Source organism: Ovis aries, chromosome 17 (genome assembly GCF_016772045.2).
Source record: "Ovis aries strain OAR_USU_Benz2616 breed Rambouillet chromosome 17, ARS-UI_Ramb_v3.0, whole genome shotgun sequence".
NCBI lineage: Eukaryota > Metazoa > Chordata > Mammalia > Artiodactyla > Bovidae > Ovis > Ovis aries.
Window position 1 is genome coordinate 69,743,290 of NC_056070.1, and position 21,738 is coordinate 69,765,027.

The 21,738-nt window shown below is 50.9% G+C and overlaps 1 protein-coding gene across 22 annotated transcripts in view; it reads right to left on the bottom strand.

Annotated features, from left to right (window-relative positions):
• Positions 1 to 21,738, bottom strand: part of MORC2 (MORC family CW-type zinc finger 2) — a 43,029-nt gene that overhangs the window by 4,521 nt on the left and 16,770 nt on the right. For 13 of the 22 annotated variants that reach the window (XM_060401312.1, XM_060401318.1, XM_060401310.1 and 10 more), the window contains 21 exons: positions 20,053 to 20,121; positions 19,481 to 19,571; positions 15,912 to 16,020; positions 9,411 to 9,570; positions 9,187 to 9,298; positions 8,676 to 8,801; positions 8,162 to 8,241; positions 7,447 to 7,529; positions 6,879 to 6,964; positions 5,441 to 5,581; positions 5,194 to 5,348; positions 4,961 to 5,089; positions 4,371 to 4,476; positions 3,944 to 4,076; positions 2,819 to 2,893; positions 2,357 to 2,737; positions 1,727 to 1,861; positions 1,297 to 1,351; positions 749 to 908; positions 405 to 644; positions 221 to 314 (listed from right to left, as the gene is read on the bottom strand). In XM_060401312.1, coding sequence (XP_060257295.1) covers positions 221 to 314; positions 405 to 644; positions 749 to 908; positions 1,297 to 1,351; positions 1,727 to 1,861; positions 2,357 to 2,737; positions 2,819 to 2,893; positions 3,944 to 4,076; positions 4,371 to 4,476; positions 4,961 to 5,089; positions 5,194 to 5,348; positions 5,441 to 5,581; positions 6,879 to 6,964; positions 7,447 to 7,529; positions 8,162 to 8,241; positions 8,676 to 8,801; positions 9,187 to 9,298; positions 9,411 to 9,570; positions 15,912 to 16,020; positions 19,481 to 19,571; positions 20,053 to 20,121 — 2,720 coding nt within the window. The remainder of the gene's footprint in view (positions 1 to 220; positions 315 to 404; positions 645 to 748; positions 909 to 1,296; positions 1,352 to 1,726; positions 1,862 to 2,356; positions 2,738 to 2,818; positions 2,894 to 3,943; positions 4,077 to 4,370; positions 4,477 to 4,960; positions 5,090 to 5,193; positions 5,349 to 5,440; positions 5,582 to 6,878; positions 6,965 to 7,446; positions 7,530 to 8,161; positions 8,242 to 8,675; positions 8,802 to 9,186; positions 9,299 to 9,410; positions 9,571 to 15,911; positions 16,021 to 19,480; positions 19,572 to 20,052; positions 20,122 to 21,738) is intronic. The other 9 variants (XM_060401317.1, XM_042234850.1, XM_027956794.2 and 6 more) reach the window with 3 other exon arrangements.

Genomic DNA, 21,738 nt, shown 5'->3' on the forward strand with positions numbered 1-21,738 from the left:
CAGCAAGATCCTTGTCCTCTCAAAGTGTCCTGGGTTCAAATCTTGGCTCTATCACAGCAGGCTGTTAACCTCTCTGAGCCTGAGTATCTTCAGCTCCTAGACTCATTTCCTTGAAGTGGAATGGAGATAAAACTCCATGCGTTTCTCTCTGACAGACTTCATGGAGCACACAACAGGCCTGGCAGTCACAAGAAGCACCAAGGTGGGTGGGCAGACTCACCAGAGGAAACGATATCAGCTCATCTGAATTCATAGCACTCAGCTCCTTCTTAGAGATGGGGAAACTCGGAGGCAGGAAATACCGTAAACAATTCCTGAACAAGAAGGAAGGTGGGACAGGAAATCAGAATGGCACAGAGATGGTCGGGAGCCACCACTGGTGCCGGAGCGGGACAATGACACACCGAAGAATCTGGACAAGGAGGTCAATGGTCTCGTGGTTGGTGCTGGGGGCGGTGGTGTCAGGCTCGATAGGCATGCAGTCAGAGGTGGAGGGCTCTGCCGAGGCTACAGCTTGCTGGGCCACCGAACCCCCTGCCGGGGCCGCCGCTGCCTCTTCTCTGCCCTCCTGGCGTGTGTCTGGGCTCTGATACTCTGGGGACGGGGGCTTCATCAACCGCACATCATCGCTGCCTTTCTCCACCCTAGGGAGAACCCAGTGTTCGTCACACAAGTTCCAGGCTCCCAGGCGGGCTGCCTGCCCCTGCCCTGGCCAACTGTCAACCCATCTTCCTGGAAGGGGTGTTACCAGCGGTCTCTTGGTGTTGTGTCCGTGGGCACATAGTCAAATTTCACCTTCCACCGCACCGCATTCTTGCCCACCTCCACAGCTGTGACACGGCCTGTGTACCACTCCCTATTCACACGCACCTCCACGTGCAGCCCCTTATCTGAGAGTGGGAGCAGGGCTGGAGTCAGAAAAGTGGAAGCACTAGAGCCCCCCACCCAGCCAGGGCCACCCAGGCTCACAGGGACAAGACCCCCGAGAAGCTTGATCCCACTACGCCAGGGACGTGGAGCCCAGCTGCCCTGGCGGCCTTCCTCCCTTCCCCCCAACGAGGGTGCCGCAGAGCAGCAGGACGAGTGACGGCCAGAGGCCAGCACCAAGCCACTGACGCTGAAAACAAACGTGAGGGTGTGCTCTCCTCAGAAGGCTGCTCCGAATTAATACTTGAAACCACTGCTGAATGAGCACCCAGAGCCGAGAAAGGCTCCAAGAGCCTTCGCAATGAGGTGCCGCTGACCAAGGGACCCTTTCCCACTGCCCCAGAGGCTCCAGGCACCTCCTAAACTTACCTCTCTGAGCGCTCTTGAGGTCAGCCGAGTCCTCTTCCCCAGAGCTGTCTGAAAGCTGCAAGGACAGTCTGTTAGACACTCCGCCAGTGCCCCTGCAGAGCAGACCGTCTGCCCGGGGTCATCGCATGCCACCTCAGGCAGCCTTTTAAATGCCCGAGCTTCGTGGAGAGCCCCTCTCTCAACCACTACCTCAGTATCTACACACCTGCCTCCAAAAACCTCGATGAACCAGAGGAGGCAAGGAGCAGAATGGCACAGATCTGCGTGGCCGTCAGCTCAGGCCTGCGAGCAGAGGCGGAGTCCATCTCAAGACCCTCCCCAGGCACTGGGCTTCTAGTCGGGAGTGCGACTGCAAGTCCCTCAGAGAGGGCCTGGGCTTCTGGTCAGCTCGTGTCAGGCTGCAGCGATGGGTAGGAGGCTGAGGACCTACCTCACTCAAGTCCTTCTTTTCCTCCTTCACAGCCAGCTTGCCCCGCTTGGACCTCTCCTTCCTCTTCTCAGCCTCTTCCTCTGCGTCTTCCTCATCAGAGACCCCGAGGCTCCGCTTCCGACTGGGAGTGGCCTGCTGCAAAAGCAGCAGGAATGTGAGGGACTCTTTCAGCCCCTCAGGTGCTGGAAGAGCCCATGTGGCCTAAAGGAGCCATTCAGAGAGGGGCCTGTGGGCCTCTGTGCCCACCAGAGCTGGGCACCCAACACTACGAGGGACATGGCAACCCCCAGGCCCAACACCCATGAGGACCTCTGCTCAAAGCAGGGGCCTCTCGTCCACACCTCACGGAGCCACACCCACCACTGCTGTGCACCCTCTGCCCACAGCAGGAGAAGCCAGTGGAGGTGACTTGAGTCTGTGGGGTACCAAACCTCGGAGGGGTACCAGAGAACTTCCTGGACAGGGGACCAACAAGCTCTGTGCCCCCCACCCAGTGCCTTCACATCCCTCTCCTTTGCAGGGGCAACAGGGAAGCCGGATTTCCACCAAGCACTGCCCCCATGCAACCAACACTGCCCCTCCATCCCTGTACCACTGTGGGCAGCGCTGGGGGGGGTCGCAGCAGCTCACCGGGGAGAGTTTAGTGGGCAGCTCTGGCTTCTTGACCACTGGAGTCTTCAGAGCTCGGGGGGAAGGGACCTCCCGAGGGCTCCTGGAGTTGGCCTGGGGAGATGGTAACGGTGGCTGTACCGCTGGGGTGGGCCGGGACGCAGGCCTGACCAGAGCGTTGGCAGGCTTCCGGGGTGCCTCGGGAGGCTGGAGCAGCCGGGAAGTGCTGGCCTCCTCCCGGGCGGCCGGGGCAGCAGGCTTTGGGGTGTTACTGAGGACAGGAGCCTTCCTGGGCTGGCTGGCTGGCCTGGGAGCTTGCAGGGAAGGGGGTCTGCTTGGGGCATTCTTGATCACAGCAGGTAAAGGAGGTGACCGAGGGCGCTGAGGTCTACGTGCAGGTTCCTGAAAGAGGCAGAGAGTGAGAATACCAATCCCAGCATGAGACACCCAAGAAGAGCCCCCACCACCCCAGGGCTTCTTCACCTCAGAGGAAGGTCTGGTGGTCACTTCCAAAGGCAGTTTCTTCAGGTCAGCCTGGGAGCGAATGGGTGTGGTTTTCTGCAGGGTAAACAGGATGAGGAGGTTATCTGGTGCTTGGAAGTCAGTTCTTTTTGGAGCCCTCTCTATCTGGGACAGTGGGCAAATAAAGACCGTCTGGACCACGGTCCTACTCTTACAAGCCTTCCATTCTCACTGAGAAGACAGAAACTCGCAGAGAGTAAACCACCAACAAATTACAGGATTCTACATGATTATTCCAGCAATCGAGAGACTGGGGAAAAGTATCAATGGACTAAATTCCTACAAAACAAGTCAAAAAAGATGGGAGATCCCTGATGGACAAAGCCAGAAAGGACCCATGGGATTCGGCAGACGGAGGAACACACACAATACGATGAGAGCACCTGCCTGACCAGAAGCCAGAAAGGAAAATGCTTTTGTAATAAACATGATAAAAGGTTGAGGCCACACAAGTATCTTAAAAACCCTGACTATCAATTAAGGAAAAAATAAGCAGTTTTGAAAAGGAAAACATGAAAAAAATGGTTCAGTTTTAGAAATATGAAATTCAAATTATAAGATGTATATCTTTTTTCAAATTTTCAAAAACATTTAAAAAGTACTTGTAAAAAAGAAAACCTAAGATATAATACATCTTCTGGAAGATACCTTGGAAATAAATCCACAGAATTTTTAAAATCCTTTTACTCTTTCAAATTCACTTCTGGAAAACTATCCTAAAAAAATAATTAGGCATTAAAAAAAAAAAAAGTATGGCTATGTGATTTGACACAAAATTCATGATGATCTCCATATTTCTAATAAGAAATACATGTATTTATGCTAGTGGTCATAAAAAGCTGGATATGAAGTTAATGGTTACCTCTAAAATAGGATATTTCCTGAAGTTTCGAAACATCCCAAATGAATTGGACCTCTTTGTCCTATATAATTTTTTTTTTTTTTTTCAGAATAATCAAGGCATAGGAGAAGGGGGTCTTGGGAAGCTCGGGAAGTGCTTTATGGGTTCAAAAGGAGAGTGAAACTAGCTTGAGGGGACAGAGGAGCTACTGAGAGGCCCCGCCCATCTGCCCACAGCCCACTCACTTGCAGGGCCTCCAGCTTCTCCTGCTGCTGGCGAATTTTTTCTGTCAGTTGCTTCTGCTTCTCTTCTTGTGTCTTCAGGTCCTTTTTCAATGTCCCCAAGGGAAACTTCTGCTTCTGCTCTGAAGCCTCACACCTGTGGAGAGAAAGTGCTAGAGCAGGCATGGCAAGACGGTTCCAGGTAGGGCAGGGTCCTTCCTCCTCAGCCAGCCCGTGCTCTTTCTCATCAGAGCAACCTCAGACCTCCCAAATGCACAGAATTCATACTCACTGCAGGACACGCTTCTGTTTCTATTTCCAGGCACTTAGTATGCACGGCAAGACAGAGATGTAAGGATAGAGCAGTGACCTCAAGAAGCACAGTGGAAGGGTGGAGGAAGCTCAGGCGGTGCAGGGGGCTGCCCAGAAACTCGTTAGAAAAAGCACTCACCGGTCCTGCTCAGGATCAGGGTTCATGGAGCAAACCCAAGTGTCAGGGTAATCTCTCTCCACAGAATTTAGCTGAAAGGGGAGTGTCCGCCACTTCAGACACAGATCTGTGACACAAAAAACACCCCCAAGTGTCAGCCATGCCCACTGATAACAGTCAGGCTCCTCCCAGCCAGGCCCAAGGCAGAGATGCCCCTGACTGTCCATGCAAAGATCCTCAACCTGGCTCCACCACTGCCTTCCTAACAGAACAGTCACTCTTCCCAGGGACAGTGATTCCAGCAAGGATGGAAACTTTATTCATACACCCTCAGCAGCCCCAGCCCTCTCCCACTTCCAGGAGGATCGTGGCTCAGTCATCACTCACACTTCTACCCATGTGGTACCAAACTGGGTTAGATGACCGCCTGCCTCATTCAGAGGGACACATGGGCAAGGCACAGTCCCAAGACTGAGTTCCCAGGGCCATCACCAAACAGACTGATATACCCGGGGAGACAGAAGTCCCTGACTGTCAGCACAGTGTGGAGACCAGCACGGGGCCACGACTGAGAGGAGCTGGGGAGAGGGGCTGCGTGACACCCAGCTCACCACACTGGATGGTGGTCGGGATCTCCATGGATCGCCGCCGCTTGTAGCGCAGGTCACTGGATGGGGGCTGGTTCCAGTTGGCAGAGAGGTAGCCAAACTCATCCCAGAACTTGATGATTCCCCGCTGGGCTGGAAGGCAAATAGCCAGTTGTCGAGTGAGGAGTCAAGTGAGGCGTCAGGCCCCCGGACGGGGAGGGCCCCGGCTGGCGGGGGGCAGGGGGGCGCGGCACTACCAATGGCGATGTCCTTCCAGTACTGCGCCAGGTGCTCCCCCATGGCCCGCAGGAGGTGCCGGTACTCCTTGGCGTCCGCAAAGTCCTGCTTGTTGTGTGTGGGCTCCAGGACCAGGTAGGGCACATCAACGACCCCGACAACCCCGCCGCACGCCCTGCAGGAGACGGAGGGAGGCACTGTGCTCAGCCGCTGGCCAAAGCCCACCCACCACCTGTCCACAGCGGAGCCCATCCCGGCAGCACTCACATGCCACCTTCCAGCTGCGGGCCCACTTTCTCGTACATCTTGATCAGGCGGCTACAGTTGTAGATGAACATTCCATCCAGGCCCCGGTGCTCAATGTTGACCCCAAAAACAAAGTTCAGCTCCTTGGGTTCCTTAAGAGCTCTGAGAAGGCGAAAGATAGACTGAAGCAGATCAACCCCTTAACACACCACCTCAGTGTTTACAATTAAGCTGAAACTCGAGACACTCCGAAGTTTTGCCTTTGCATTCAATGTGCAGCCTGTTAGGACTCAGTAAGGATACGCACTCTGCAGCCACTCTTAGTTCCCCCTAATTAAAAGCAAATGACTTTGGCTTTTGGTATCAAACAGGAATGGATTTAAGAATGAAGTAGATTCTGTAAAGCTGCTGCAAATCTCTGCAAAGACAGCTGTACTTTGGAATAAACACAAGGTAATCTGCAGACAGAGAATCCGCCTGCAATGTAGGAGACTCAGGTTCAATCCTCAGTCTTCGGGGTTGGGAAGATCCCCTGGAGAAGGGAATGGCAACCCACTCCAGTATTCTTGCCTGGAGAATTCCATGGACAGAGAAGCCTGGTGAGCTACCGTTCACAGGATCACAGAGTCAGACACAACTGAACGACTAACACTCACTACAGTCTGCGTAAACACCCCACCAACGTGACAGTGATTAAAGAGACAAAAATTCACAAGAACAGTGAATATGCGAGAGAACAAACATCTCTCGTGGGATGTTAACAAAATCACGGGAACTGAAAAGCAGATAGACAACCAGTGGACGGACTCACAAGACAGAAACTGGACACCTAGGCCTGTGGTGAGGAGGTCAAGAAGCAAGCAGGACTCACATCCAGAGCCTGCAGAGGCTCCAGACGCGCAGGCAGACACGGAAATCATGCGATGAGCACGACAAATGCCCAGTTTAGATGAAAAGGAACAAACTCAACCTACAGCATTATTCTATATCTGTAACCAGGGATAAAAATTAAGAGTCGGGATCACCAAGCGGGAGACGTATAAGGAACTTTACAACTCTATTTCTTACACATTCTGTATTTTACAAGCTGTATATGATGAGCACTTTATCCATGCTTTCAATGAAAAGAAAAAGGAAAAAGGAAAAGAAGAGGGCAAGGACAGGGAAGGTGGAGAGAGAGCAGAGGTGAGAGAGGGAATGGGAGGGAAGGCGAGACAGTGCCCGTGAGGACAGGCTGGTGCTCCACTCACGGTGCTGGTTCTGCCCGCTGAGTCCTGGCTCAGGAGGGAGCTGAGCCAGGAACCCCTCCTCGGAATCACAGCATTAAAGGCTTTCTCAAGGGAACCATGTGTGACAGAAGGCAACCAAGCAGGGTGGGGAGGGAGTCCTCGAGCTCTTTGTCAATCATCCACACAAAAGTACATGGTTATACCAGACCCGCGGGCAGCCGGGCACTCACCGCTGCTTGGCTTCCTTGATCCGCTTCTTGACATCAGCTTCCCTGCGCAGGGTAATGGCTGTGTTCTGGACCTGTCGCAACATCACCTGGAGACACATGCCAGCACCAGATAAGGAGAGGAAGGCCTCTGGGCCACAGCTAGGAATGCCACAACAACAGGCCTGAACTGCTCACTTTGAATCATGTGGACGCCAAGACCAGACCTGGAAATTTAGCTTTCTGCAAAAAAGGGCCCTCACTAGGGACAACTTCAAAAGCTCGGCTTCATGTGACTAGACTTGCTGACATTAAGGAAACAACCCCAACCAAAGCCACAGTCTACAGAGGCGCATATGGCAGAGGAGGGGCAGAGACTGCTTCGACCATTACTACTGTGTGTGACCTGGGCAACTGACCTTCTTCCGTTTCCTTCTATGAACTGAGGATACTATAACAGTGTCCTCCTCATTTGGCGAGGTGCCAAGCCAACAGTGACTATAGAAACATCAACATATCCCATTTTACAGCTTTAACGCAAGGGTTCGTGACTGACAGGACATGGAGCCAGGTCAGCAACGCTGAGTCTCACCCTGGAGTCCCGCGTGAGGTCTCCACCCAGGCGCACTTCCAACGTCCGAGCTTTGCTCTCTGCCTCCCGTGCCTTCTCTTCAGCTGAAATCCAGAAGAAACCATGATAAGGACGCAAAAGGTCAAAACTCTCAGTCAATTCCCCCTTAGTGTGCAGCCCCCATGGGACAAGATGTTCAACACTGTCCAGGAACACGAGAGTGCTGGAGCGCAGACTTGCTTGGAAAGTCAAGGAGGCTGTGAGGAAAACAGACACGTTTTCCCAACTCTACAAATAAATCAGACAAATAAAAAACCGCCTGAGGCAGCAAAAATTAAACCCTCAGTAGGAGCTGCAAGTTTCCAAGGTCCTCAGCAAATCACTCTCTGCATGCGGCCAAGAAGCTCCGCCAGCAGGAGAGACCTTGAGATTTTCGCCCTAGAGTCAAGAAAACCAATTTCATGAGTATCTGCGCCAGAGGCCAGCATGGGATTCTTCACTTTGGGCAGATGAGCTCAGGAGTTAGTACTGCTTTAGGTAAGTGCAGGAGTGAAGGAGTAGCCTGGGGAGAAAAACTGCTGAGGCGACTGGAATGCGGAGGGAGGGTGCAAGAGGAGCCGGAGCAGAGGTTCAGGACAGCCCACCCCTGGGTGCTGGATGGAGCTTTTGCCTGGATCCCGCTTTTCCCACAAGTCCCCAGACAATCCTGCCAACCCTCCTGCCCAGGGGTTCATACCAATCCTCGCCACGTGCTCAGCTTTCTTCACCTCCTGCTCCGCGCGGGTCTTGAACCGGCTTGATGTGTACTTGTACATCCTGGGGGACAGGTGGGTAACCTCAGGGCCCAATTACCAGGGATCCAGGGCAGCAAGGGTCCTGGTTGCCCAACCCATGAGTCAAAGCCGGGTTTCTTTTAGCAAAAAGACTCAATTCCCTACTCCACGTGCCCTCTGCCTCCTGCTCCATCTCAGAAAAGCAACCTCCCTGTACTGACTGAGACAGCCCCCTGTGCCCAGCTGAGCACCCTCCAACTCAGGAGGCACACTCAGTGAGCTCCCCCAGCCAGCTCCATCCCTCCCTCAGGACCCAACAAGTTTCTCCACAGTAAATCGCAAGCAGTTTAAAGGCCCAAATGCAGTCAACACCGGCAGCCGCTCATCCACCACGACTCCAGTGGTGCCCCAGAGACACTTGGTCAGGCCCCATCCTAGGCCTGAGGGAGCACCAGGCCCGGGTGGGCAGGCCCCTACCTGGGCTTGTACAGGCAGCAGGAGAGCCGCTTGGTCTGCACCTTGTGCCCGTGGATGAAGATCCGCATCCGGGGATCAATGTAGAGCACGGCAGCGTAGGCACGGAAGGAGCGGCGCTCTGGCTTCCTGAGGTGCGGGAACGGAGTGTCTGTCCCCGCCCCACTCCCGGCCACTCCAGGGCTGGCTGCACAGCCTCCCCTCAGGCTCTCCACCTTGCCACTTCCCTCCTCAGCTTCTCCTTCCCTGTGTGGGCACGTGCTCAGGACGTCCCCACTACAGACTCGGCAACTCCGTGCCCCCCTAAGGCCTCTGTCTCCTCCTCAGGTAAGGAGCTGGGGCAGGATCTGGATGAGCTGAGGAGCCGATGTCATCCTACTCATCCCTTCTGCCTTAAGGCAGGAAGACGAGGCATTCTCAGATCGACCAGCTCTAAAGCTGGGCAATTCAAGGCACATGCTCACCCCTCCCCCTCAGGTCACCTCCCCTCTCCTCCCTCCCCAGCCACACTCACGTGCCCTCCGGCGAAGTCTCTGCCATCTGGATATCCCTGGGATTTGAGATTATGTCCAGCTCTGGCTCTCCGTTATCCATAAGTTTGAGGTTGAAGATGATTACCAGCGTTCCTAGGAAACAGAAATCCTCCTAAGGTTCTGCCAGGCAACCCGAGCCAAGCCCACACCACTCGGGGCTCTGGCACACTCCGATGCTAGAGCTGCAGGTGCAAAGCTTCCTTACCGCTGTCCCCAAGAATCTTCATGAACTGAGTCATCACCTCCTCTTCATTGTGAAAGGGAGAATATTTGTAGATGAGTTCTGTCTCGATGGCAAACTTCTCCACGTTGTCTGTGACAGGTTCCCGGGTCCGAGCGTTCCAAGTGGGCAACGGGACTATCACCTTTGGAGTAAGCACAGCAGATGCTTTGAAGGAAGCCCCAGAAGAGCCTTCCCCCCAAATATACATCCGCCTTGTCCTTCCCCACAGTGGCTCCACACTGGCCCAGAGTCCCCAGCCAGGTGACAGAGGCTCTAGCTTCTGCCCCTTCCCAAGGCTCAGCCTCAGTTACTAGGTCCTCTGGGTACATACGCTGGTTGATGGCCCGGGGGCCTCTCCATGAGCAGTTCCCTGCTTGGGATGTCCTTGGTCACTCCCCCAATTTGGTAATAATTCGACTTTTTCCCCTAAGCAAAATATATTTCCAACTATCTAGTGAAACTCCAATACTTTGGCCACTTCATGCGAAGAACTAGCTCATTTGAAAAGACCCTGATGCTGGGAAAGATTGAAGGCAGGAGGAGAAGGGGATGACAGAGGATGAGATGGTTGGATGGCATCACTGACTCAATGGACATAAATTTGAGTAAACTCTAGGAGCTGGTGATGGACAGGGAGGCCTGGCGCGCTGCAGTCCATGGGATCACAGAGAGTCGGACACGACTGAGCGACTGAACTGAACTGAATCCGAAGGTACACACAGACACAACTTACAACTCAGCAATTCTACCCCAGTTATCTACCCTAGGAGAAATTCCTATATATACTTACTGACATATGTGTAAGAAAAACAGAAATAACCCCGGAATGGATAAGCTAAACTACAGCGTATTCATAGAACGGAATTCTGGGCAGTGATGAAAATGAACCACCTACAGCTACTAGCATCAACAGGGATGGATCTCACAAACACAACAATACTTGAAAGCAGCAGAATACAGAATCAAAAACAAACCCTAGGGAGGGAGGCCCGGGAGGGAGGGGACCTGGGTGTACCTATGGCTGATTCTTGTTGATGTATGACAGAAAACCACAAAATTCTGTAAAGCAATTATCCTTCTGTTAAATTAAAAAAAAAAAACCAATCCTACAGTATGGGTCCATTTATGGAAAATTCATAACTAGGAAACTAAACTACTATTCGAGAATGCATACACAGGTGACAAAATTATAAAACAAGGAAACGATCATCACCAAAGCAGCTTCTTTGGAGGTGAAGTCAGGAATGTGGTGGGTGGGGGGCACACAGGGACCTCCAGCCTCAGTCTGTGACGGTGACTATGTGAGTACCTACTTTATGATTTACAGTGTTAATTGCTGCTGTATAGCAAAGTGATTCGGAGAAGGCAGTGGCACCCCACTCCAGTACTCTTGCCTGGGAAATCCCATGGACGGAGGCTCCTGGTGGGCTGAAATCCATGGGGTCGCAAAGAATCGGACACGACTGAGCAATTTCACTTTCATTTTTCACTTGCATGCGTTGGAGAAGGCAATGGCAACCCACTCAAGTGTTCTTGCCTGGAGAATCCCAGGGACAGAGGAACCTGGTGGGCTTCCGTCTATGGGGTCGCACAGAGTCGGGCATGACTGACGCGACTTAGCAGCAGCAAAGTGATTCAGTTACATATCAGTTCAGTGTCCGACTCTTTGCGACCCCATGAATCGCAGCACGCCAGGCCTCCCTGTTCATCATCATCTCCCGGAGTTCACTCAGATTCACGTCCATCGAGTCCGTGATGCCATCCAGCCATCTCATCCTCGGTCGTCCCCTTCTCCTCCTGCCCCCAATCCATCCCAGCATCAGAGTCTTTTCCAATGAGTCAACTCTTCACATGAGGTGGCCAAACTACTGGAGTTTCAGCTTTGTCATCATTCCTTCCAAAGAAATCCCAGAGCTGATCTCCTTCAGAATGGACTGGTTGGATCTCCTTGCAGTCTGAGGGACTCTCAAGAGTCTTCTCCAACACCACAGTTCAAAAGCATCAATTCTTCGGCACTCAGCCTTCTTCACAGTCCAACTCTCACATCCATACATGACCACAGGAAAATCATAGCCTTGACTAAATGGACCTTAGTCGGCAAAGTAATGTCTCTGCTTTTGAATATGCTATCTAGGTTGGTCATAACTTTTCTTCCAAGCAGTAAGCATCTTTTAATTTCATGGCTGCAGTCACCACCTGCAGTGATTTTGGAGCCCCAAAAAATAAACTCTGACACTGTTTCCACTGTTTCCCATCTATTTCCCATGAAGTGATGGGACCAGATGCCATGACCTTAGTTTTCTGAATGTTAAGCTTTAAGCCAACTTTTTCACTCTCCTCTTTCACTTTCATCAAGAGGCTTTTTAGTTCCTCTTCACTTTCTGCCATAAGGGTGGTGTCATCTGCATATCTGAGGTTATTGATATTTCTCCCAGCAATCTTGATTCCAGCTTCTGTTTCTTCCAAGCCAACGTTTCTCATGATATACTCTGCATATAAGTTAAATAAGCAGGGTGACAATATACAGCCTTGACGTCCTCCTTTTCCTATTTGGAACCAGTCTGTTGTTCCATGTCCAGTTCTAACTGTTGCTTCCTGACCTGCATACAGATTTCTCAAGAGGCAGGCCAGGTGGTCTGGTATTCCCATCTCTCTCAGAATTTTCCACAGTTTATTGTGATCCACACAGTCAAAGGCTTTGGCATAGTCAATAAAGCAGAAATAGATGTTTTTTCTGGAACTCTCTTGCTTTTTCCATGATGCAGCAGATATTGGCAATTTGATCTCTGGTTCCTCTGCCTTTTCTAAAACCAGCTTGAACATCTGGAAGTTCACGGTTCACGTATTGCTGAAGCCTGGCTTGGGGAATTCTGAGCATTACTTTACTAGCGTGTGAGATGAGTGCAATTGTGCAGTAGTTTGAGCATTCTTTGGCATTGCCTTTCTTTGGGATTGGAATTAAAACTGATCTTTTCCAGTCCTGTGGCCACTGCTGCGTCTTCCAAATTTGCTGGCATATTGAGTGCAGCACTTTCACAGCATCATCTTTCAGGATTTGAAATGGCTCAGCTGGAATTCCATCACCTCCACTAGCTTTGTTCGTAGTGATGCTTTCTAAGGCCCACTTGACTTCACATTCCAGAATGTCTGGCTCTAGATGAGTGATCACACCATCGTGATTATCCGGGTCATGAAGATCTTTTTTGTACAGTTCTTCTGTGTATTCTTGCCACCTCTTCTTAATATCTTCTGCTCCTGTTAGGTCCATACCATTTCTGTCCTTTATCGAGCCCATCTTTGCATGAAATGTTCCCTTGGTATCTCTAATTTTCTTGAAGATATCTCTAGTCTTTCCAATTCTGTTGTTTTCCTCTATTTCTTTGCACTGATCACTGAAGAAGGCTTTCTTATCTCTTCTTGCTATTCTTTGGAACTCTACATTCAGATTCTCATATCTTTCCTTTTCTCTTTTGCTTTTCACTTTTCTTTTCACAGCTATTTGTAAGGCCTCCCCAGAGAGCCATTTTGCTTTTTTGCATTTCTTTTCCATGGGAATGGTCTTAATCCCTGTCTCCTGTACAATGTCATGAACCTCATTTCATAGTTCATCAGGCACTCTTATCTAGGCTTAGAGCTGAAATAGATCTTAAATCTATTTCTCACTTCCACTGTATAATCATAAGGGATGTGATTTAGGTCATACCTAAATGGTCCAGCGATTTTCCCTACTTTCTTCAATTTGAGTCTGAATTTGGTAATAAGGAGTTCATGATCTGAGCCACAGTCAGCTCCTGGTCTTGTTTTTGTTGACTGTATAGAGCTTCTCCATCTTTGGCTGCAAAGAATATAATCAATCTGATTTCAGTGTTGACCATCTGGTGATATCCATGTGTAGAGTCTTCTCTTGTGTTGTTGGAAGAGGGGGTTTGCTATGACCAGTGCATTTTCTTGGCAAAACTCCTTTAGGCTTTGCCCTGCTTCATTCCGCATTCCAAGGCCAAATTTGCCTGTTACTCCAGGTGTTTCTTGACTTCCTACTTTTGCATTCCAGTCCCCTATAATGAAAAGGACATCTTTTTTGGGTGTTAGTTCTAAAAGGTCTTATAGGTCTTCATAGAACCGTTCAACTTCAGCTTCTTCAGCATTACCGGTTGGGGCACAGACTTGGATTACCGTGATATTGAATGGTTTGCCTTGGAAACAAACAGAGATCATTCTGTCGTTTTTGAGATTGCATCCAAGTGCTGCATTTCGGACTCTTTTGTTGACCATGATGACATATCAGTTACATATACCCAGATTTTAATATGCCCTGTCATATGTATGAGCTTTAATCTTACATCTAAGTCATCTAAAAGATCCTACTCTTATCAATTACACCTCAATAAAGCCAGGGGGGAAAAGTCCTACTCGTTCTTCAGAAACCCTGCAGCAAATGCCACTTCTCCAGAGGCATCAGCTGAACCTCCTGCAGCTGCCGGGGAGCCCTGTGGCCTGGGATTCCCTCTCCAGAGGGAACAAGTTCAGGCACCCCAGCAGGGTCGAAACTGATGCCCACTCTGTGGAGAAGGGGACTCTGTGTCTTCACAAGCTCTGTGGTGATAAACTGTTAAGAGTTCTGAGGCACTTCACTGGTTTCTAAGAACCAACCCTGGGGCTGGTTTGGACACATTCCTACCCAGCTGAAAATGATCTTATTTTAAAATCTTGGCTGAGTTCACACTAGGGTATAATCCAAAACAGTGACCTTCTAGCACCAAGTAAGGAAAAAATTTCAACCTAGCTTTTTGGCCAGGGGAATTGAGCTCCATTTGTGTTCTGAATCTGTGCCTCTCGCCACACCTCCCATCCTTTTCGGCCTTCCCAGGTGACAACCGCGTCGCTTTAACCTGCGGGCACTTCACCACTTCTGGCATCGCCTGCCATGGGAACACAAGCTCCTTTTCTTTCGGTGTTGCCACTCTCTTGATTTCCCCTGCACACCAGGACCTCAGCCATACACGACCCCTCCTCCTTCCCCTGCCCCTCTCCAACCGACTGACCACCAAATATGAGGCCCCGAGAGATGACGACCACTCCTATTTATCCAACCTCCTGCTGGAGTCCCGCCAGGCTACAGACAGCCACGGCCTCTCAACACCAGTACCCTGATCTTTCCAATCCAGCCACCAAATAGCCAAACTGATCTTTCCAAAGAGAATCTGACACTGTCATACCCTTGCTTAGATTCCCTTTAGTGGCTGCTTTTTAAGTCTCACACACTTCCCAAGGCTGGGGGGTCAAGTCCAACTTGCCCTGTCTGTTCTCCAGAGGCTTCTACCATCTGCCAAGCCCCGAACCCACTCTCAGGACCAGGACCACTAACGTGCACCCCTCCTCCTGCCACCCACAGTCATTCACGAAAAGACCTGAAGAGCCCAGCAGGGGCTGCATCCTCCGGCCCCTCCTTCCCAAGAATGCTCTCCTGCTGCGGCACCTGATTCACTGAAAAGGCAAACACGCCCTCTGGCTCACCAAGAAAACACACACGAGCTCATCTACTGCAATTCAGCCTCACATCTAAACAAGGCCAGGGCCCGTCTAAGCACAGCCAGCCAACATAGATGAGAGCCACTGAAACTCTGACCGAATCCACCTGCTTACATGACAGACATGTTCTCTGCAGACCCTCTCAGCCCCCGTTCTCAACCTCTCGCCTCCATTTCTCACAGCAAAGGAGGTGAGAGTCCAGCCTAAGGCTGGGCAGGCCAAGGCTTTCCATGATCCTCCAGTGAGCGGGTGTGGACCTCACCAGACAGCTCTGCAGATATCTGAGCCACCAGGCCCAGAATCAGCTGGGTAACGTATGTTTTTAATTACCAAAAGGTTTCAAAATCAGAATACCCTAGAGTTATTAGGCCTTCCTTTTAGCATAACAATAATCAGCTGGGGCTGAGTGTCAGCTGCCACTTACCAAAGAACTTCTACTGAATTCCATGTGTTCACCTCCTTCACCCAGGCCCCTGCGGGTAATCAGACTGCCTCTCTGATACCGACGGTGAACAGAAAATGCACTCAGGGCACATGCCACAAAATCACCATCACACCGGAAAGACAGCGCTCCTCCTATTATTACTACCAGCTGTGGTCTCCACCCGTAGTGGGGGAGGCCCCAAACACTCCCCTTGATGAAACAGCTCACTGGAGGGACACCACCGCCCCACACCCCAGGACCAAACTCAAGCTGCAGATCTAGGAGAGAGAGAGATGCACTTCTTGGCTCCTGCCACGTGCTGCCTCATTCTTGGAACAACTGTTCTCTGAAGCTGTGAGATGACACCTGCCTTAACCCCTTAACCAATTCATCCAACTAATCCCCTAACCAGGGGTGTGGCTGCAATCCTGAAACCCCAACAAGCCCAGCATACAAGTGACCTGCGAGAACAGCCTGGACAGAACCGGGAGACATGGGATGGTGCCTGGGAATATGAGGAGGGGACCCACCTCATCAATGCCTTCCTCCTCATGAAAGGTGCGTGACAGGAAGAGGCAGGTCATGGTGTCTTCCTTCTTGGTGAAGAGGATGAAATCCTTCCCAATGCGCATTGAGCCCCTGAAAGGGAAGCAGACAAGGATTACTTTCCCAGGGAATCAAAAGCTCAACTGAAAAAAGAGCAAATCCCTGCTCTGGATGTGATGAATTGCCTTTGGAGGATTCCCCCGAAGGCGTCCCTGGGGCCCAGGGCCCCCCGCTGAGCTCCCCTGTGACATCCCTCCTCCTGCCCTTCACGGGCCCAGCTCTCCTTATCACATTCTCCACAAGGCCCCACCCCACTAGGCTCTCTCCTCTCTCACCACCAAGCACCAGCACCAGCCTATCGCTTCTGTGCTCTGGGCACCTCCCAGCCACACAGGCTTCACTCCAGTAACACCTTCAACACGTCGACTTCCACGCTGAGCATATCCAGCTCTCATCCTGTCCTTGCTCCGCTCACACTAACTCCCCCATCCACTCGTCTAAGGACAGCACTGTCAGAAGAAAGGAACAGCCCACAATGCCTGTGCTCACAAGTCCTCCAAAAACCAGGGTGACCTTGAGGCTCAGCTGAATACAGGGCTAACTAGGCAAAGCATCATTGCTAAAGAGTTTCAAGGCGGCCTACCACTGGCTCATGGCCTATAACCACAGCCAACCTGGGTCTTGAATTGTTATGTCTACTTATTAAGCCACAGGTCCCTGCTGTAGGACCCAAGTGGTTTCTGAGAAATATGCCTTGAGGCTGCCTTCCAAAAGGCAGAAGTCTGAACGGAATCAACTGCTCCTTCCTCAACTTGGCCGAGTTAATCCTTCTGAGGAGGAGGCAAGGACACACCTTTCCCAACAATATGGAACAGGGTAAAAGTGTGAAACACTGGCGGAGGGGTGCCCACCGAACAATGGCCACGCAGTTCCTATCTCCTGAGCAGCTTCTGTTACCCCATTAGTCCTCTAAGACCCCAGGGCGGTGATGGTGTTGGGAAGCCTTATTACTCTCCTCTGTGTACAAACACAAGCTGGGCTGGCATGCCAAGCACACAAGTGAATGCCACGACCCATTTCCCCAAACATTCGGGAAAACTCCAGGACACTATCCAGAGACACCCTGGGGGCTGCCAAGTTCTGTCTCTCCTCGGTTTTCTGAGGCGCTGGCAATGCTCCCTCCCCCAGACAATCCCTCCTCCTGCCTCCCTGCTGCTAAGTCACTCCAGTCGTGTCCAACTCTGTGCGACCTCATAGGCGCCCTCCTACCAGGTTCCTCTGTCCTTGGGACTCTCCAGGCAAGAACACTGGAGTGGGTTGCCATTTCCCTCTCCAACGCATGAAAGTGAAAAGTGAAAGTGAAGTTGCTCAGTCGTGTCCGATTCTTAGTGACCCCACGGACTACAGCCTACCAGGCTCCTCTGTCCATTGGATTTTCCAGGCGAGAGTACTGGAGTGGGGTGCCTTTGCCTTCTCCTCCCTGAAGCCTACTGGAGGCAAAATGCGGCCCGCTCCAGTGTTCTTGCCTGGAGAGTCCCAGGGACAGAGGAGCCTGGTGGGCTGCCATCTATGGGGTCACACAGAGTCGGACACGACTGAAGTGACTTAGCAGCAGCAGCAGCAGCTTGCCTTCTGTCAAAGCCTGCCCATGCCCTAATTTGGCAAAACCTCACTTTTGTGCCTCTTCCCTCTATCTTTGATCCTGACCTTGGAGGGGAAATAAATAGCAACCACTCAAAAATGCCACTTCTCTGCCGACTTCTCTGCTTCTTAGCCCTCTTCTCACCACAAATCACTTCCTCCTGAAACTCTCAATTTCTAAATTCATCTCAAAATGAATTCAGTCTGAACACTAGATGGCCCCATCTCAATGACTCCTCCCCAAAACACATTCTACTAAAATATGCTGATGACAACACTCCCAACTTCTGTGTGTTTTCCTTCCTGGTATTCTAAGTACTTTCAGACTCACATTTCATCTGCTCCTGAAACTTGCTCAGCAAGGAAGAATGTCAGAGATTAGAAACCCATATTCTACAGCAGGAAACAGACATTCAGAGAGGTGAAAGGGCTTGTCTGCAGCCACAGAGCTGAAGGAACCACATAGGGGGAGGCTGCCTACCATCAGAAGGGAAATCAGGGCTTCTTACATCTGACATATCAGTGGTTGGAAGCTTAGATGACCACACCAGAATCACCTAGGGAACACATCGGGGGAAAAAAAAGGTTCCCAGACCCTACCCCAGGTCCACCAAATCAGGCCAAAAATTTAGCATGGAAAGATTAAAGAAGGAGAGAGAAAATCAGAAGTGAGAAACCAGGCTAGGGCAACCCACAGCCCTGAGTGACAGCACGTAGTTCTTAACCCACTCACATGTGTTACATCCCAAGTTACAAAGGAGGACACTGAGCCTCAGAAGGGTAAGTGACTGATGCCACATCTGAACTCTGGTTCGTCTGACTGAAGCGAGGCAGACAGCAGCTCCGGCCTTGCCATCAGAAAGACGTGGTGCACACCTCAGCTCTACACCTGGGCATTTTCACACCTTTGGGCAAGTCACTTCATCCAGATAAACCTTGCTTCTCACATCTGAAGCTGAGAATCATGGTACTTACACCTCACAGGGCGTGGGTAAGGACTGAACTAAATCACCCAGGTGAAGTTTTCAGCAGTGTCCAGCACGTGCTAAGTGCCTGACACTGAGAGACAAGTGGGAAGTCCAGGTATTAGGTCTGTGTTGTTGGGGGAGGCATCGTCTCTCTTCCGCACAAGCCCGAGCCTGCTGCACAGATGCACAACCGATGCTGCTGCCCGGCCGAACACAATACGTTTCCACAGCAAGACCAGAACCATGACTCAGAACTCCATCTGCACAAACTCTAATCCCAATAAATCTTATTCCATCCAAAGGTATGTACAGCTGGAAGTGAGCATTTCAGAAATAGAAACCTTTCTCTTGGGGCTTCGCTCAAAACCAGAACAACACATTCCACACGCCAAACAAGTGGGAACCAAGGGGCTGAGAAAGAAGTCTCAAGGGATCTGAAGACATTAGGTAAGTTCCTGCTACAGGGCCTGGCAGGACATGTGAGCAGCAACCAGGCCCTCCATGTGGGGGAGGCTTTGGGTCTCTCTCTCACCCTGGATCCCCAGTGTCTGGCACAAAGCATGACAGGTGCTCTGGAAACAACGCTGCATCGGGGGACCCTCACCATCTCAGACGCATCCCCAGCACACAAAACCATGAGCATCCTCAATCACAGGTACAAACGAGAATCTCCAACCAGAGGGGAGGCACCATTCCAGAACACAGTGCTAAAAGAAGCCTACAGATTCTCCTTCCTCGACAGTTCTGGAAATTCACACTCTTTCATCTGTGGCGTAAAGCAGACTGAAAGTTGGCTTAATTCATGTTTCTGGCCATCAGTTGCTAAGTCCCCAACCATCACCCCTTCCTGACTGCTCTCCTGTTCCAGAATTAAGGTGATGGAGTGACAAGGAGAGCAACGCCTGATTTTGTTGAGTCCTGTGGCGGGCTTCTGGTATACTTACGACTTTAACCCGTTCCCGTACTGCCCGATCTGGGTGGACTCAGGTGTTCGCTTGGCCGACTTCCCGAACTGGATCACGCTGGCAGCATCACCTGAAGCGGCAGGCGAGAGAGAAAGGGCAAAGTGTGTTCTCTTTCCCAGGCTCTCAAAAATCAATCCAAGCGGGGCTGTCTACTGAAAACCTCTGCCAGGAAGTTCACAACTGGGAGGCAAATGGAGGAAACCTCGCCTGGCCTGTCAGTACCACCATCACGAGGTCCTAGTTCTATCACCACAACGCGGTAACTCGGCCGGGGAGGCCACCACAGTTCCAGCTCCAGGATGTTACGCAAGCCAATGTCAACAGACAGGTAGACTGATGGACTTAAGGTTGCCATTCAGATCCTATCTCCCACATTAGGACAAGACCTGGCAAATCCGTGAGTGGAATTAAGCCGGAGATGTTGCAAGAGACTGCCCTCGCCCTTCTAGTCACAAGAGTGAGGCAACAGAAAAACAAATTAACACAATAAGCATTTTATAAAAACGCTTAGTTACATCCTCCCCAAAAGAAGCAATCAGCCCATCACTTACTTGGATCCATTCCCGCTCCATCATCCAAAAAACAAAGCATAAACCCTCCTCGAAGGTCCTCTCGCCTTTCTGTAAAAGAAGGAGCTGCCATTACTAGGCGGTTACCCACCAGAGGGGAGCAACCTGGGTATGACTGGAAGGCGGGATCACTGTGGAGCTAGGTTCATAAAGGTCTTCTCCTTCTAGCAATGCCAGCAGGGGAAAGGGAAACGGGAAAGTTTGCTTTTCTTTCCCAGGCTCTCAAACATCAAAGGTCTGAGCCTCATTCAACCCAAGATCCCCCACCCCAGGAGCGAGACCACACGGCATGCAGTGAGAGCCACCTGGTGTCCCCTTGCACCTGCTCAAAGGGCCTGGGAGGAGGGGCAGTCACTGGACAGTGAGATACAGCGCAGCTGCGGCCAGGCGTCCTGGCTGACGGGAAGGAAACCCCACAGACTCAGGTCACCAATCCAAGGGAAAAAAGAACCCCCCCGCAGTGGCCGTAGCTACAGCAGCAAGTGGTCCCTCAGAGTGGTCCGGGTCCAAGTACACCACGAACGCCATAGAAGAGTCTCCTAAATAGGGAAAGGGCTGCTAAACGAGAGTTTCCAAGGTGCCCTTCGCCTCCAGTGATGAGGCTGACATGGGCAAAAGAGGAACAGTGCAGGTCTTGGAATCAGGAGACCATGTGCACTAAAAGGAGGAAGGCCAGTTTACGGCGCTACAGGGATAAGTCCAAACCGGCTTTGGAGTCTAGTTCCTAACTGCGGACATTTCTGTCTCCACCAAGCTACAGTTTACCAACTTTATACAACTACCTAAGCAAGGGAATCTCAGTCTAAAATGCTCTCTGTCCTCCCCTCAGGCTAAAGATTCAAGTAAATTATAATTGCCTCTTAAATGGGTTAATGTAATTTGAAATGCTATTTCAAAAGTACAACAAGCCACAGAGATTTTCAAGTATCACTTGCTGTTCAGCAAGCTGAACTTCCAGTTCAGTTCAGTCACTTAGTCGTGTCCAACTCTTTGTAACCCCATGGACTGCAGCATGCCAGGCTTCCCTGTCCATCACCAACTCCAGGAGCTTACTCAAACTCATGTCCATCAAGTCAGTGATGCCATCCAACTATCTCATCCTCTGTCATCCCCTTCTCCTCCCGCCTTCAATCTTTCCCAGCATCAGGGTCTTTTCAAATGAGTCAGTTCTTCACTTCAGGTGGCCAAAGTATTGGAGCTTTAGCTTCAGCATCAGTCCTTCCAATGAATATTTAGGACTGATTTCCTTTAGGATTGACTGGTTTGATCTCCTTGCAGTACAAGGGAGTCTCAAGAGTCTTCTCCAACACCACAGCTCAAAAGCATCAATTCTTCGGCACTCAGCTTTCTTTATAGTCCAGCTCTCACATCTATACGTGACTACTGGAGAAAGCATAGCTCTGGCTAGACTAGCTTTGAATTTCTTGGCAAAGTAATGTCTCTGCTTTTTAACATGCTGTCTAGGTTGGTCACAACTTTTCTTCCAAGGAGCAAGCATCTTTTAATTTCATGGCTGAACTTTGCTAAAACATTAACAAATGCTTCTTGATAGTTCAAGCATAAGGACCTTCCTGGAAGCCTGACTGGTAGATAAGAAAATTCCTCCTTGTGGCAGAGCCTTTTATCAGTCTGGAGAATCCAAATGAGATCTAGTAAGCAGAAGCAAGT